This window comes from Stegostoma tigrinum, chromosome 1, assembly GCF_030684315.1.
Source record: "Stegostoma tigrinum isolate sSteTig4 chromosome 1, sSteTig4.hap1, whole genome shotgun sequence".
Lineage (NCBI taxonomy): Eukaryota > Metazoa > Chordata > Chondrichthyes > Orectolobiformes > Stegostomatidae > Stegostoma > Stegostoma tigrinum.
In genome coordinates this window covers 36,592,024-36,610,253 of record NC_081354.1, presented here as the reverse complement: position 1 = coordinate 36,610,253, position 18,230 = coordinate 36,592,024, and the positions used below count along the sequence as shown (strand labels likewise).

General features: G+C 38.6%; 1 protein-coding gene across 1 annotated transcript in view; it reads right to left on the bottom strand.

Moving 5' to 3' along the window:
- The window catches only part of LOC125456794 (short transient receptor potential channel 3), a 155,659-nt gene that overhangs the window by 10,554 nt on the left and 126,875 nt on the right, over positions 1 to 18,230 (bottom strand). Inside the window, exons 7-10 of the mRNA XM_048541503.2 lie at positions 12,642 to 12,906; positions 9,630 to 9,825; positions 6,340 to 6,561; positions 4,910 to 4,993 (exon numbers count right to left, since the gene is read on the bottom strand). Of these exons, the coding sequence (XP_048397460.1) occupies positions 4,910 to 4,993; positions 6,340 to 6,561; positions 9,630 to 9,825; positions 12,642 to 12,906 (767 nt within the window). The remainder of the gene's footprint in view (positions 1 to 4,909; positions 4,994 to 6,339; positions 6,562 to 9,629; positions 9,826 to 12,641; positions 12,907 to 18,230) is intronic.

The following is an 18,230-nucleotide window of genomic DNA, read 5'->3' as shown; positions in this document are numbered from 1 at the left end:
AATATAAATTGAGATACTTTTGAAGCCATTATAACCTTTCTGAAGATAATATTTTTCACACATGGAATCCTGCACATTGTTATATCTGACATTTTGGAGAGTAATTTGCTGAACCATTGCAGTCTCATACGGATCATTCCACATTACAAAATCACCAAGGTATCCCCAACACAACTGTGATGCTACGTGAAAGAAAATATCATAAAAAGACTCCAGGAAAAGAATAAAAGCTTTCATTTAGCCCCGGTTAACCAATGTTTCTCTTGTTACGGAATAGCTTCATACCATTCTAGCTTTTGATTGATCACAGGCAGCAAATTCAACTTCCCTCCGTTTCCTAAGCTAAGCCAAGAATTACAGTATAGGACCGTGAACAAGTACAACAAAAACACTGCTGAGCACGCCAAGCCATAATGCCCAGTCATTTCAATTTGTTTTCCTTACAGCCGTCTGAGCGTTGGTTTTCCTGCCTGACAGCCAATTAGCTCCTCAATGCTAGATGAGCTGCTCACAATATGGTCTCTCTGCATTGACCAAATGTAAGCTGTGTAACTCCTTTGCAGAAAACCGCTGCTCAGTCTGTAAGCTCCTACCTGCCAGTGCCTTGCTATTTTAACACACCATCACGCTCTCCTATTCTAATTTTTATCCTTGGTATGGTGCAATGTTCCAGTAAATCCCAGTGCAAGTTGTATGAACCAGTCTCATTTTCTGTTTTGGCACTTTACAGCCTTCTGGATTCACCATTGAGTTTAAAAACTTCAGGCAGTGAACACCTTTGTCCATTTTGTGTTCCCCACCTTCTCCACTACCCACAATCCAAGCACCTCACTAGTGTTTGGTTTTCATGGTTTTGCTTTCAGTACAGCGACCTATGTTCTACCATTAACTTCTTCTATTAACACCTGCACTGGACTGATTTCTGTTTTCTTCATCCATTATTGCTGTCTTTGCCATTTATTCTGAGTTACCTGTGATCTCTAATCTTTTTTAACCCGATGACTTTTTCCCCCATCTCTTCTATACTACCTGCTCGTTCCCACATCTTTCTGCAGTGTAAAACTCACCACTTTTCCACCTTTCACTTCAGTTCTGAAAAACAATTGTTTTGCTATTGAAATGTAAACTCTGTCTTCAAAGATGCTGTCAGACCTGCTAAGTTCCTCCAGCACTGCCGTTACAAGGAGATTTTGTGGTCGGTTGTGTCCCTGATATTACTACATTTAAATTAAATATTTTCCAAATTCTACATGATACTTAAAGTTTAGTCATGGAATGTAGGAGTTGCTGCATAGGATACTGCCCATTCATACCTTCTTTTAAGTGGTGATCTGCCTCTTTGAACACTGCAATCCATATGGTGTAAGTACGTTGACAGTGCTGATGGAGAGGAAGTTCCAGGATTTTGATTCAGCAACAATGAAAAATGCTAATAAAAGTTTTGGAAGGTGTTGGCTATAGAGTCTTGTTGGGCCATTGAAGTGCATTTTGTACACTGTAGAGACTGCTGCCACTGAACAGGGCTGCAAGGAATGAATTTTGAAGGTGTTAGAAAGGTAGGATGCCAATCAAGTCGGCTGCTTTGACCTGGATGGTGTTGAGTCTCTTGAGTATTGTTGGAGCTGCACTGATTCAGGCAAGCGGGGAGCATTCTATCACACTCATGACTTGAACCTTTGGATTTTGGACAGGTAGTAAGGTGTGAGAAGGTGAGTTACCTGCTCCAAACACCCAGCCTCCGGCCTGTTCTTGTAGCCACATAATTTACTATTTATGTGGCTGTCCAGATCGATTTCTGGTCAATTGTAAACCCGAGGATGTTGAGTAGAGCATTCAGCAATGGTAATGCCATTGAACGTCAAAGGGCAGTAGTTACAGTCTCTCTTCCTGGACATGGTCAGTGTCTGGCACTTGTGTGGAAAGGGTGTTACTTGGCATCCCAAGCCTGCAATGTCATCCAGATCATGCTGCACTTGGACAAGAAACTTACTTAGTATCTGAGAAGTTGCAAAATTCTGCAATCATTAACGAGCAACCTACTTCTGATCTTATACTGAGGGGAAGTCGTTGAAACATCTGAAGATGATTGGGCGTAGAACATTACCCCAAGGCTCCAGTGATGCATTAGTAATGTCCCTACCTCTGGGACAGAGATCTGAGTTCGGGTCCCACCTGACTCACTCAAGTGTCGTGACATATTTGATTAGGTTGATAAGAAATTTCTACCACTGAGGAATTCCAACAATGATGTTCTGGAGCTAAGAACCATTTTCCTTTGTGCTAACTATCGCTCCAACCAATGGAGAGTTCTTCCTGTGACTCCCATTTATCCAACTTTGTTTCTTGATGCACATTCAATCAAATGTGCTTTGAAATCAAGGGCACTCATTCTCACATCTAGTTCAGCTGTTTTATCCATATAAATATATCACATGGTTTCTGTCCTAATGAGCTCTATTCAGCTTTCATTGAACCCTTCTCTTGGCATCAAGTCTTTCTCAAATTCATAGAAAGAATCCCTACAGTTTGAAAACAGGCCCTTTGGCCCAACAAGTCCACACCGCCCCTCAGAGCATCCCATCCAGATCCATCCCTCATAACTCATCTAATCTACACATCCCTGAACACTATGGGCAATTTAGCATGGCCAATCCACCTACCCTGCACATCTTTGGACTGTGGGAGGAAATCAGAGCAACCGGAGGAAACCTGCGCAGACACGGGGAGAATGTGCAAACTCCACACAGACAGTCAAAATAAAATAGGTTCCTGATGCTACCAGGCAGCAGTGCTAACCTCTGAGCCACCATAATGCCCTCAAATTGCTTTCATGGTCTTATTGGGATCATTGTTGCATGTTCTGTATTGCTCTATGTGTCGAAGAATTTGTCCCCAGCGGATTTCTGGTGGGTTTTTGTCAGATGTACAATATTTTGCAGATTTATATACTCTCTCCTTGAGGAAAGGATCCAACTGTGGTGCATCACAGTTTAAAACAGACCAGAGTTCCTGCAGCCCAGGTGGTGATATTACATGACTTCCCCAATTTATTCATTGATTAGTACCTATTTATAGAAGGCAGATGACAGCATATTTTACATAAGACCCCCAAAGTAAATCAAATTACTGAGCAGATCTATGCTGGTACCTAACCTTGTGATGGATACACAAGCTTCTTGTCACTGGCAGTCTAAATGAAAGAGGGCAATATTATATTTAACTACTAGACTGAATAATCGAGGATGAGAGAAACTAGTTATGGAGCTCTGGAATTCACTTCTAGGACTAGCAAAAATGAGCAACATTCAAGATTAGAATGGAGGCATTGATAGACAAGCAGTTTAAAGGCTATGGGAAGATGGTAGAAAAATAGGTTAGAGAGAGACTATTAATTATACAAAGCTTGAGGGGCACCATTCTACAAGTATGGGGATAAGGTGAGAAATCAGGCCTGTGAAGAGGAATTAGTCTGGGCATAACTGTATTTATCTCTTTGATCCATTAGCCTATTAGTGAGAAAGCAGAGACTGATGACTGTATTCTGTTAGGTTACACTAGATTAGAAATGGATTAGCCAATTGGATAGATCAATGGCAGATGGAATTTAACCCTGACAAATGTGAGGTGATGCACTTTGGAAGAAGGAATAAGACAAGGGCGTACTCAATGAATGGCAAGGCACTAGGAAGGTCAGAGGAATAGAAGGATCTCGGGGTAGGATAATAAGATAGTTCAGAAGGTATATGGGATGCTTGCCTTTATTAGCCATCACACCAATTACACGAGCAGGGAGGTCATGTTGGAGATGTACAGAACTTCGGTTAGGCCACAGCTACTGTCTGCAGTTCTGATCACTAAAATAATGGGAAAGATGTGATTGCACTGGAAGGAAGGCAATTTCACTAGAATGTTGCCTGGGCTAGAGCAATTCAGCTGTGAAGAGAGGCAGGATAAGATCAGATTGTTCTTTTGAGCAGAGATGCTTGAGGTCCATGAAATAATAAGGGGCATAGACAGGGTGGACAGAAAGCATCTGTTCCCCTTATTGAAGAATCATTAACACAGGGGCATAATTTTAAAGTGACAGAAGGTTTACAGCGGATTTGAGGAATAATGTTTTAACTCAGACTGTGGTAGGAGTCTGAAATGCATTGTCTGAAGCAATAGTTGAGGTGGGAATTACGGCATTTAAAAAGTATTTGGATGAGCAATTAAAGTGTCATAACATTCAAGGGTATGGTCTCAGTATGGGTAAGTGGGACTAGTGTAGGTAATATATTTTTGGTGTTACAGGCTTGGACTGAAGAGCCTGTTCTGTACTGCGTGATTCTATGATAATGATAACTGGCCAATCCTTGTTGTCGAGTGAAATTTATCAAATTTATCGAAATATTATTAACTGTCTAAAAACTGTAGATTTCTATTCAGGAGATTTTGTGCAGGTGTAGCAGTAGGATTTCCTATGCTCAATACTTGCACTAAAATCATAAGCAGAATCTTTGTATACTTTCTCTGCATCACTACAAGCAAGGTAAAATTGCCAGTCTTATTGATTATAGATCTGCTCTCTCAGTAGAGAGAGAGAGATGACTGATAGTAGGTTAACCCGAGAAACATCACACCTCAGGTGAGGGGGAGAGTTTGAGAAAGAAGTTATTTCATGTTAATCTCAACCAGTGCAGGAATTAAACCCAAGCTGTTCGCATCATTGTGTGTAGCAAACCAAACATCCAGCCAACTGAGCACAACAATTTTGTTACATTGGAAATGGTTTCTCAGAGATGACAAAGTAAATGCAAGAAAGCATACATCTAATCTAGTTCAATCGTCATGCCAAAGCATAATATTTGACATTCAACAGATTTGATATACCAAAAATGACAGCACAGAAAATATTCCCATTAAATACCTGATATCTTGTTGGTTGATTTATAATGCTGTTGAAACTTTGTGTTTCTGAAATCCTTAGGTTTGATTGCGCAAAAAGATTCAGCTGTGAAAACAGAATTCAAGTCTTTAATGGGATAGATTCTTACAGAAAATAAGAAGACCACTTGACCCATCATGCAACATTTTCTGGCTTTTTGAAAGGGCCGTCCAATGAGTTCCACTATCCCAATCTCTGTCCACATCCCTGCAGCTGTTTTTTTGCTCTGTCCTTTTTCAGGTAATTACCTTGCCATTTCAACATTACTATTCAACCTATTTCCAATGCCCTTTCAGATACTGAACTCATGGTCATAATATCACATTATATTAATGTATCCTCCATTTCACTCCCTTTCAGCTCTGAAGTTGTGTCAGAGGATTACGTATTCAACCACCACTTCAGGGATGTGATGGCATAATATAAGCTAATGCTGTGACCAACCAAAATATGACTGCATCGTTGGAGTTACATCATATAAAGTGTTAAACTGAAGCCCCATGTGCTCCTTTGACTGAGGATGAAAGAGTTCATTGCACTATTCTACTGATTAGCATCCCAGCTCAGTCTCAGCCTGCACCAATTCTGTTCACTTCTCGTTTCTTTTGTCTGTTCTTGTTCTTCAGTTTTTAAATTTTTTTTCATACTTTTTAAAAACTTACGATGTGAGAGAGTGACAGTGATGACATTTGAGCATTGCAGCAGTTGAGGGCCTGGAGAGAGTCAGTCAGCAGGCCCAGGGCAGAGCGGGATGGCCAGCAGTCGGCAGGCCAGTGTGGAGCGGCCAACAGGCTGGGACCCAGAGTGGGATGACAGTGTGGCCTGCCACAGATGGCAATCAGAGGCTTGTGAGCCCAGTTGGGGTCAGCCCAGCAAGGAGGAGAATGAGACCACATGTGGAAAGTCACCAGTGTGGAGCTTCTGTCGGCTATAGAGGACTGTAATTTTCATCCTTTAACTTTCTTTTCTCATTTTCCTAATTTATACTATGAAGATGTGTAATGTAGAACTTTGAGCTTCCTGTCTTTATTTCTCTATTTTTGTACCTAATCTATTTTAGTATTTAAGACTTTGTACCTAAGATGGTGCTGTGTGGTTACATTGTACAATTTTCCCTGTACTGCTGTACGTTTGTACTTGAGTACACATGACAATAAAACCTAATTCTAATTCTTATTTGTTTGCCTGGGTATCCTGATAATTACCTATCCTAAAGCTAATAACTAAAACACAGACAACTTCAATGTCTCATTGTCGTTTGTGGAGGTTTACTGAACCCAAATTTGTTGCCACATTTCTAATACCAAAACAATTTTATAAGTGTTTAATTGTCTATAAAGCACTTTAGGATGTCAGAAGGTAATAAAAGATGCTTTATAAATACAAGTCTTTTTAACTCTTTATATACATACCCTGGACTTTGAATTCAACATTCCAATTTCTACATCTCTCTTCAACCTTTTCCTTCTGCATTTGAACAGACCAGTGAGACAGTTTTTGATTCTTAATATTAAACTTATGCACGATTTTGGAGTAGGCACAAGACTGAATGGAGGGGGTAAGGTTTTCCCATGGTCAAAGTAGAAAAGCCATAGCTTTGAACGAGCAAATTTCCATTCCACATCTGCATCATCCTAAGGGAAAAAGAGAAACAAAATACATGTGATAATGGGAACTGCAGATGCTGGAGAATCCAAGATAACAAAGTGTTGAGCTGGATGAACACAGCAGGCCAAGCAGCATCTCAGGAGCACAAAAGCTGACGGTTTGGGCCGAGCTCTGATGAAGGGTCTCGGCCCGAAACACCAGCTTTTGTGCTCCTGAGATGCTGCTTGGTCTGCTGTGTTCATCCAGCTCAACACTTTGTTATCAGAAATAAAATACATTACTGGTTTGGCAGTAATAACAAAATGCTAATAATACAGTCAATATAAATCATTTTAAAAGTTCAGGTGGATGTTAGAAGCAAATACATTTTCTTAGCGAAATTATTTAAAAATAAAATTCTTGGCATTTTAAATTAAGTTTCTCTCTACAGGTAGTATCTGTACATCCACCCTTACCCAAATATCATCACACTGCTTGATCACCACTACTCTCTGCCCAATTGTGATTCACTCTCCACTCAAATGCTCCTTTTTATCCGCAACTGCAATCACTACTCCTCCTCATCACCACTGGTTCTTTTCATACCCAATTGTTACCACTCCATTGCCCCATTCCTCACCACTTTGTCTCCCCATTGTCAAATCTCCACGACCACCATCCCTACAGTGCTGCTCACTATGATGTTAATCAATTGCTTTGGTCTCCATGGTTACATCCACCCCCGCCATCCCTCCCTCCTGCCGTTGTTCATCTCTCCAATCATTATATCTCCTTCTCCTAGCAACTGTCACCACACTCCAATATCACCACCAATTAATTTCCTAATCATTATTGTTTTCTTTGATTCGTACTACTTTATATCCATCCAGTTGCCAATGCATTTCACAGCCACCCTAACAATCATTGCATAGCCATCCCCTGATTTCTGGAACTTCACTCCCTCTGATTGCTACTTCTTCCTTCCCCAATCACCACACTTCAATCCCATAATTCCCATTACACTGCTCAAACAATGACATTCTTTTTCTATTTGCCTTTGCTTCAATTCTTGATCACCTTTGTTATGATCCCAGCTGATATTATTACTGTATGAGTCAGATCCTAGACTGAAATCTGACTTGATAGATCATATTTTGTTTTTTAATTAATTTTAAAAAGTGATCTTTCACTGAAACACAAACATACAATGCTCAGATTTGGGTTTAACAATAAAACAGAAGTTTATTACCCTCACAGATAAAATAGAATAACATACTATTTACATATGATGATTTGAAAGATTTCAAAACATAACAAAAATTCAACTTCATCAATCCCATAAACATTTTTTTTAGCATTCAAACATCAGAGTGAATTTCTTTCTTTTATCACATCTTTAGGTTTGGTTTAGCTGTTTCTTTCAATTTCCTGTCTTGAGAGCTTAATAGCCTCTTCCTTGATTATTCACTCCACCAAGCTGAGGTTTTCTCAGCTTTGAACAACTCCTTCATAATTCCAACCAAACACATCAGGTCTGATATTTCCAAACTAAAATTCTTAAACTATTTCTTAAGTGTTCTACATTTTCTCCTTTCTTCAGGAAGAACTGTTCATTACATTTAACTTCAACCAGGCATTCTGCGAACAAAACTAAAAGCTTTCCATGATATGGGATTTTAATAAACAAAAAAAAAATCAGTTACCAATTCTTCTTACCCAAAGCAAGTTTATGCTCTTTCATGTTTATTCTGTCTGCTCGTAACACTTAACCAATGCAAACATACCCCCATTATCATCCAATCTCTCTCTCTCATACTGATTTTTTAAAAATCACAGCTCTTAAAATAAGTCAATCATTAAATCCCTACACATAGACCAAAGTACACATACCATTAGATCAAAATCCAAATATAAAACCAATAATATTTATAGACATATGTAAATCATTCACCTTACATCACGTCATCACTCCATCTCCCTGATTAATGACAATTTCGCTATTTCAATGGATCTATTTTCTTTCAGTCTAACTGCCTGATATTGAGGTATCTGGATGCAGTAGTATCTGAATGAGACACAGCCTCAGTTGAATTGCACTCCCATCAGCACAACCAAGATGCACATTTGCACAAATTCTTTGATTTGTATAAAACCAGCCCAGATATTGCTGGTTTTGAGATGGCTGTAAATTAAATGAATTGAGTAATTGTGGGGTGGGAGGAATCAGACTACTTGGTTCCGTTCATAATGTTCATCAGTGTGAATCATACAATTTAGTGTAATAGAAGGTGCTCGTCAGAATAAGAGGGTGAATGCACAATGTTGAGTCAAAGTGGATTGCATTTTTCAATGCAGTCAGGTCTGAGAATATGTTATACTGATTCAATGTAAATTAGAGACAGAATTCCCAGCTATACTGACTAAGCTATACAAATGCTGCCTCAAGGATGAAGGACATAATTGCTCTGATATTAACAGGGAGCTGGGGAGCTCAAACAGGAGACCTAAATAGCTGAAGAAACCAGCAAGGCCATGGATGTGGAGGCCGTTCCAATGTTAACTCAAGATCTCATTAACATATTATAAGGCTGCCATATCTTGGAAGCTGGTAGGCCAGTGGACATTGGGACAACAGCCAGAGATTGTTGAGACAGTTCCCTGCTTTGCAAAGGGAGTATCAGTAATTGAGTAGTTAGGGAGGTCAACATTTGGAAGGCAAATGTGGGAGGCCCTGAAATTTCTTTGTAGGCCATGCAACTGGAGAGCTACTTAACTAATTTACCTTGCTTACCTAATTAACAATTTGTACAAAAAAAGCCAATTATATTGGGGTGCTGGCAGGTTTCACTTTGATCTACTGATAGAAAGCTCAGACTCCCCAAAGCACCAATGAAAGCTTGCTTTTGTATGTAAGTTAAAGTATGTTTTGAGAGAGTCTTGTTCATGGTCTGATTTTTGTACTTTAAAATTTAAAGAAGTGGGCAGAATGACATGTTGCCCAAACCTGATATTTCAATATTACTCCACCAAATCTTCTCCCTCTCATCACAGTAGTTAAAATTGAGGTCAATATTTGCATAGTATCTAAATTATTGAAGCAAGCAGTACATCCTACCTCAATTTCTTGATATGAGCTATTGATCATTGCAATCAACATGTTGAGCAAGACCACCACCATAGTGACATTGTATATTCCATACAAAACATATCCAATGTTCTCAATGAATTTGTGGTCATATTTCAGGACAACAGAAGATACTTCAGACAAACCGAAGATTGACCAAAATAGTGTTTTGAAACTTTCTTCAACTCTGAGGAAGGCAATAGTTTTAAATTTATGAAGATCACACATAACAGCATACTTTGTTAAACTATTAATAATTTAAAATACTTTTGTAAAGGTAAATCTGGTTGTAACACACTACATAATTGGCTTAGAGGAATATTTTCTGATAAACACAATAGCTTCTAATTAAATTGTTCACAACTTAGCTTTTTGATTGATTTCTTTTTGTTTTCTATTCATATGTAATCCCTACAAGTTTACTTGCCTTGAGGACAATCCAATTTCCTTTTGAAATCTTTAATTATGTCCACTTGCACCACCGTTGTAGGCAGTAAGTTCCAGTCATTCACTGTGTAAAAAAAGTTCCTCCTCACATGACTGCTCTGAAAACTTATATTTGTATCCTATTCCTTATGCCACCAGTTATTGGAAAAAGCTTTTCTCTGTGTCCATTATCTAAACATATAGTAACCATGTGCACCTCTATTGAAACTCTCTTCAACCTCCCCTACTGAAAGGAGAACAGTCTCAATTTACCCAGCCTAATATTTTTAATTATTTGTCATCATCTCCCAATAAACTGCATAAATTACTTTTAATAGGAATTTGCATATTCCTAAGGCTAACGTTTTCTCATTATCATGCTTTAACCTTGTCCAAAAAGAGTCAGTATATTTCCAGCATCTAGGTCCATTGGAATAAATCCCTCATTTGCAAATAATGTCACACCACCTTCTACCTTAACTTTCTGATTCTTCCTTAAAACATACAAAACCTTACAGGTTGACTCCATTATCTTTATTTGATTTTAGGAGACTTCTGTCACTTATATAAATGTTTATTTCCTCAAGGACGTCTTGCTCACCTGTTTCATTCTTAAAACTGTTGGCAATCATATCAGGAAAAAGTTGTTAATACTTAATACCCTATTGTCAGTTTGTTAATCATTTTTAAGTGTGTGACATTGAATACGTTTGAATGTGTTCTGAAATATCCTTTGGGTTTTGTCCAAATGCAAGTGTTATTTTAATCCAGCCTCATTTTGCTTTCTGCATCCCCCTTCCTAATTCTCTTCTCTTCTTTCCAGTATGGAAATTATATTTCACTGTGAAGACAGAAAGTAAATTCTCTTCTAAATCTCCAATAACATCTTTATGAAATGAATAACTAGGAGGTGCATAAGAATGAATCAGGTTCATTTGTTTGGTTATCCTTTTTTTCCTCTATATTTGGCTTCTATTCAGTACCATGTTGTGATAACAAAGCTGAGAACACAAGTTTTCACTGGGGGAACCAAACATGTTAAATGTCAATTATATCTTGAATGCTGGAACCTAGAGATATTACGATTTTTCCCGAAAACAAAGTTTCCATGTGCAGAAATCAGTCAACATTAGCCCAGAGGTACAGAAAGTAATCAAAAGGCCAATTAAATGTTAGCAGTTATTTTAACAAGCTGAGTGCACTGTAAAGACATTTATGTTTTAGTTGTACGTAGCTTTAGTCAGACTCATCTGGTCTATTATGCTTAGTTTTGTGCATTGAACAATGGAACACATATATTGGTCTTAGTGGTACAACACAAATTCACCAAACTGATACGAGATTATACAGGGACTGTATGTGGACTCTGCATAAACCTAACTTAGAGATGGCTAACAATTTTCCTCCTTCTTCCAGGTGAAAATGTTGTTGTTGGCCAATTGGGGATACAGAATGATGGGTGGGCAATAAAGGAGAGGTCATCATGATGGGTTGCATCTTTCCAGAATCAGAAAAGTGGAACCAATGTCCATTGTAACGATGTCATGGGACATGGTCAGAGTAAAGAAGGAGCTTGGAGGAGACAGACTGGAAACTGATATGTTTCTAACATTATTTGCAGTAATATAGGCCATATTTATGTGACATGTAAATAGACCACAAACATGGCTATCCTCATCCATGCTGCACTATTTTAGGTTTGAAGAAGAAAACCAAACACACAAACTCAATCATAGGGGTGTGATACTTTGCGACAGTAGCAGTTTATGTTACTCTTGTGGAGGCAAAAGGAGCACTTCAACTCTTTCGGCTTTCACAAAAAGAATTTTTCATTGATCTTTTTGTCTGTTTCTTTGAGCTTCAGGTTTTACTGAGTGAAGCAGCACCGACCATTGTGCTGCACAGTAGGGACAAAAAATTTGCACTCTATCTGCATCATCTACATTGATAACTGCTGCCATGCAAGCTAAAATAAGATAAAGTGGGAAAAGACAGTGTAAAGTTCACTGCCACAAGTATAAGACTATTTCCACCAGGCAAAAGGAGTGAAATTTATCTGTATTGAGAGGGTAAAAGGAGACATGCCTAACTCTGCATTTCTATATGTCCTTGGAATGCAGACACTAATATCATTAACACTGCTCTCTCTCAGTCTGCCAAGCAACAGAAACATGATGTTATAAAAAGGGTCCTGTTTTCTCTTTTAAGTAAACAGATTTATTAGAAGGTCAATAATTTGGCAGTACCACAAGAAACACATTGGTGTAGCATTTTTGAGTACCTGCATATTGCAGCATAAAGCACTAAGAAGTGTAATCAATTTCCGAACCCTGGTTAGTTTTCTGCATCTAGGTTCATACGTGGCAAGTAGATGCTCATTTGAGGCTCTCCCCCTTTTATTTCTATGCAACTCAAAGCAGTTGATTTGGTGTGACATTGCTGGAGTGCTAAAAGCAGTTCTTGCGCCGACCTTCTCAGACTCAATTAGTGTGTCACCCTGGGAAACCAGGGGAGAAGGCAAACAGGAATGTTACCATGTTCTAAAATATTTAATAAATTAACAAAATTTGTACTCACGTTGTGAAGGCTGGGTTTACTTTCGCACCAAGATAGTAGGAATACAAGATAAACATCCCGATCATGAAAGCAAGAAACACCATAATAAAAATGACCATGAATTTGAATATGTCTTTCACTGTCCTTCCAAGGGAAATTTGCAATGGTCCAAAGCTTTCGTTTGCAGGCAAGATATAAGCGATTCGTGAAAAACTAAGAACAACAGCTATTGCATACAGGCCTTCTGATATGATCTGAGGATCAGAAGGAACCCATCTATCTCTGGCTAAAAAAGACAAGAGAAAAAATGTTAGCAGGAGAATTATTAAGTACAGTTCCCCTGTTTGAAATAATTGCAAAATCTATCCCTTTAAAGAAACAAGAATTACTGCATCACATTCCAAATATCATATATACGAAGTAATAAATTGAAAAAACATGTTGTGTAGTCAAATAGGGGAAAATGACATAAAATGCTGGGAGTAGAAACAGAGTTAACGTTTCCAATGAATGAACTTTCATCAGTCTGACCAGGTCATCAATATCAATCTTTTCATTTTTTCTCGACAGATGCTGACTAAGTATTTAATTATTTCAGATTTACTTTTGAGAGAATAATGGTTATGTAAAAACAGGGACAACAGTGAAACTGGCTAGCATCTCTAATTTGAGAGCCTTACAGAAGAGGGGACATATATATAGAATAACAAGGATATGATGTTTTTGGGTTTTAGTAAGGTCACCAATTGCTCCTGTAAATGGACCTTTGAACTGAATTATCTTTAACACCTCAATCTCTAGGTAGATCTAGTGAACTCTAATCCATGTGCCCGGGTTTTCTGGAATATATCTTGTTTTGCTCTTAGTTTTCTCAGCTTTGAAAATAAAAAGGAAAAACAATGTCACGCTGCAACTAATTAGATCAACGGCATTCATTACGGACAGCAATGCTTATAGTAATTATAAACATTACTATGGTCCTTTAGTACCTCAGCATGGCTTCAGTAATAACTATTGAACAGGAGAAAGCAAACCTCTGTTCAAAATCTTTTGAAGATAAATTGGAACAAATGATATTAAAAACTGTATCTTTCTTAACTATACCAGAATAAATTATGCATAATTTCCAAAACTTAACATTGTGTTTCACCAGCCACCAATGACAGTGAGGGGCAGAATATATCAACTGAATTTAACAGGCATGCCCACATTGACCCCCTATTACTTCTACTCCAACTGCAATATAGCCCAGGCCCACAGGGTCATCTCTACTGTATAAGGGGGTAGGATCTGCTTCAAGCAAGTATCATTAACAGACTCACAATGGCATTCCTGTCAGCAAATGGGGGTCATTAGTAGACCACAGGTAGATTTAAACAAAAAACTCAGAAGCAGGATTTTAAAGGGTAGATATTTAATGTTTTATTTTACAGTGTAACATTCCCTCAGTGCTACACTTGAGTATCAGCCTAGATTGTGTCTAGAATACTTGGCACAGGACATGAATCTATGTAAAACCAAGTTTGGGTTCAGCTGCAGCTTTGAGTCCATTCTTGGATACTGTTCTTCAGGAAGGATGCGAAAACTTTGGAGAGGGTAGGTACAAAGGAGAATTACAAGAATGGTTGCAAGAATGAGGGATGGACAGACTAGAGAAGGTGGAACTGTATTCCTTAATGGAGGTATTTAAAAAGCATGAAGAGTTTGGATGGAGTATATAATGAGAATTGAATAATCACTTAAAAGGGTACAGGTCTAAGGTATTGATAAAAGAACATGAGGTAACATGAAGAAAAATATTTATCCCTTACCAGCTGAAGAGGATTTTGATTGCAGGATAGGTTAGAATTGAAAACACAGATTCAACACAGCCCTCAAAAAAAGAAGTGGAAAATTGCTTGAAGGAGCTTTGGAATTGTAGGGTTCACTGCTTGTAGTGAGATTGCAGTGAGACCGCCCTGTAATGCGGGTAATCCCTCAGCCAATTTGCATTTGATGTGCCAGCACATCAAAAATTTCATTTTCAGTAAATGCCTGCTATGCTAGCAGCACTTACTAAAGTTATCTGATAAGAGACAGCAATTCCAGCTGTATACAGGGCTCCCACACAAACATCAAGATAGCCACTTGCATACAAGGTTTAAGGCCTCTCCCAACCTCTGACACATGGCTCATTACCCACTAATGTTATCCCCTTATGGAAGGTCAGTGGACCTTTAATACAAGCTTGGAGCCACTTGCAACATCATGGGATAAGCTTTGGGGTCCTGAAGAAGGAATTTAATTGCCTAGGTTATTTAGGGAAAACTCTGCAGTACATGCCTCAGCGGGTCTTCATCAAGGAGGGAGTATATTGCTTTCATTCACAATTCCACAATTCTATGGGCCAAGCCACAGCCTCCTGGAATTCAAAGACCAATTTGGGAGGAATAGGATGTGGAGGGCAAAGAGGGAAGAGGCCATGCGCACCATACATAATGGGATGGATTGAGGGGGACTGCACTTTGAGTCATCATTTCACTTAAAAGCAACTTCACCACACTCACTATGGACCTACAATTCCCTTCAAGTACATCTATTTCAGACTGTTGATGACAAAATCTCTTGACCTTCAGTTTGGAGTAGTCCGACAGAGTATACAAGTTGACAGTGAATAGCATGTGCAGCAGAGCACTCCATCTATACTGAAGTATGTCAATGATGTTTAACATTCGCTTGAGACTTAAACTCATTTGCTTTCGTCTAATTTTCACAGTGTACTGTCATAACAAGTAGAATTTGTCAATGATTCTAGTACTGCCTCCTTGTTCAAAAATTTGTCATAGCAACTACAGAAATAGTTCCTGCAGTATTAAAGAAAACCTTCTAGTGCAAGGTGCAAGGTTGGAAGAAGTTATGGAACTGGAATGGATAAGGCCATGAAAACTTTTTAGAATAAAGATTAGAATTTAAAAATTAAAGCTCGGCAGATTGGGAAGTCACTAGAGTCATACAATCATACAGCCATAGAGTCATGCAGAATGGCAACAGACTCTTTGGTCCAACCAGTCCATAATCATAACATAATCCCAAACTAAACAAATCCTACCTGCCTGCTCCAGGTCCATAACCCTCCAAACCTTTCCTATTTATGTACTTACCAAATGTCTAAGCTCAGGCTGATGGGTGAATGCTTATGGGTGCAAGTTAAGACACATGCAGCATAGCTTTTTATGAACTGACATTTATCTAAAGAACAGGGGGAGGCCAGGAGAACATTAGAATTGTCCTTAATCAAACAACCAGAATAAATCAGTCAGCTAAAGATTCTGCTCCCATCATTCCACCTTGCACTAACTCCAAATTTTGAAATTCTTCTCAGGTTCAAGGTGTTCAATGGTCTGTGCACTTTCCTATGTTTCATTCTTCAAATTTCCTGCGCCCTCCCCTCACACAGAGCTGTCATTATATAGCCCATTGTTTATGTACATCATGTAAACTTGATGAATGAAAATGGAAACTGCATAAATTATCATGAATGGTATGGGGGTCATAAGTAGAAACGGAGAGGATGGGGGGAGGTTGTAAAACTGTTTGAACTTTCCCTTCCAAAACATTCCTAAATACGGCCATGGTTCATGAAAGGACACATGGGAAGCCATCTCCTGGAAAATATCTCAACTAGTCTGACTCCCAGCAAGTGTGAGCTAAGAATGCACATTTAATCCCAGCAATATTTCATCAGAAATAGATGAAGTGTCATTGACCTGAAACATTAACTTTGCCTCTCCCTCTACAGATGCTGTCACATATACCAAGTACTTCAGCATATTATGTATTTATTTTATATTTCCAGCATCCATGCTAATTTGTATTAGTGGCACAGGTGATTAATTTTTTAAATCAAATTTGGCACTAGCATGCATCTGTCACATTTCAGAAAACCATTCATTTTCTCTGGTTACTTCCTAATAATAGCAGCTGGGGATTTACAAACAGCTGTCAATCTACAGAAGCATCCTTTAGCAATTAGCTTCTTGTTGGCCTCAGCACTCACTGAAATAGATCACTGTTCACATGGAATGCCTGAGTCGTGGCCTTAAAGGCACAAGCTAGATGAAACACAATTGCATCCCAGTAGCTGAATATCATACGGATGAAAAGCCACAACAACTGATGCTATTAATAAAAGATTCACTCAGATATAACAAATACAAATGGTTTTTTGACTTAAAGAGAGATGGACGTTAATATTTATTTATTTGATACATTGAAGCTAAATGCCTCTCATTACTTTCACCTCTATGCAACAGAAACCATGGAAGGTCAATGGAAGACAGTCCAATGGAAGATCTGGCTATCGATAGAGGAATTTGCAAATTATGAATGGGAAGAAATTCGGGTGGGATGTAAAATGAACTGCCATTTGCTATTTTGCAGTATTGCACAAGACTCACTTCATTTAAAAGTGAATACTTAGAAGCGAATAAACAATTTAAAACTAAATGCCAAAGAGGAAATTTTAAAATATATTGATTTTTTTTAAAATAGTGAAAATTAAATACAGAATGTAAGAGTAAATTATTTTTAATATTTAAAGAAACGCTCAACGCCATGAAAATGCCATTTCCGTAGTCCCAGAGGACCATAAGGTTGCTCTGTCATCAGAGGGAGATGACTGGTGGTGAGTTTAACTTGCGGTCACCACAACGCAAGTGAAGAGAAGATTAAGAAGACAGGACAGGAACTGAAACTGCACAGTTGGTATCATTCTGCATTGCAAACCAGGTGTCTGGCCAACTTAGCTGGGAATTAAAAGATGTAAGGATAATATGCGAAGGTGTGTGTTAGCCATGATTTTGTTGAAAAGTCGAGCAGATTTGAAGGGTCAAATGGCCCACTCCGATTTCCAACATCCTATGCTCTTATGACAGTTTTGTGTGCCCTAAATACTGTTCATCACATAACTACTTCAGCCTGGAAGGCAGTCACTCAGTGGTTAGCACTGCTGCCTCTCAGAGCCAGGGACCTGGGCTCGATTCCACCCTCAGGTGACGGTCTCTTTGGAGTTTGCACATTCTTCCCATGTCTGCATGGGTTTTGTCCCACAGTCCAAAGATAAGGCAGGTTAGATGGATTGACCATGTTAAATTGCTTATACTTTTCAGGGATGTGCAGGCTAGGTGGTTTAACTTTGAAAAATGCAGGGTTACAAGGACAGGGTAAGCATGTGGGTCTAGGTGGGATGCACTTCAGACGGTTGGTGTGGAGTCAATGGGCTGAATGGTCTGCTTCCACATTATAGGGATTCTATGATTCTGAGTTTTGATGGCAAATGTGACCATCTTAAAAAAAAATCTATTTGCAAGAGAGCGTTTGAGCTCTGAGCTTGAGTTATCTAGACCTTATCGTGCTATTTTAATAAATGTTGCATTTAATTACAGTTGCAAGAGTTATAATTGTGGTGTAACATTTACAAGTTAGATCTTACTTGGTCTGAACTTCGTTTGGAAGTTGGTTATGGATCATCATAAACTGACTGTTGAAGAGTGTTCTCATTTTGAGTCCAGTATGACTCTTTGACAAAACTTGAAGTAGATTACTCTCTCTTTCTACTCCCAGCACTAGTGA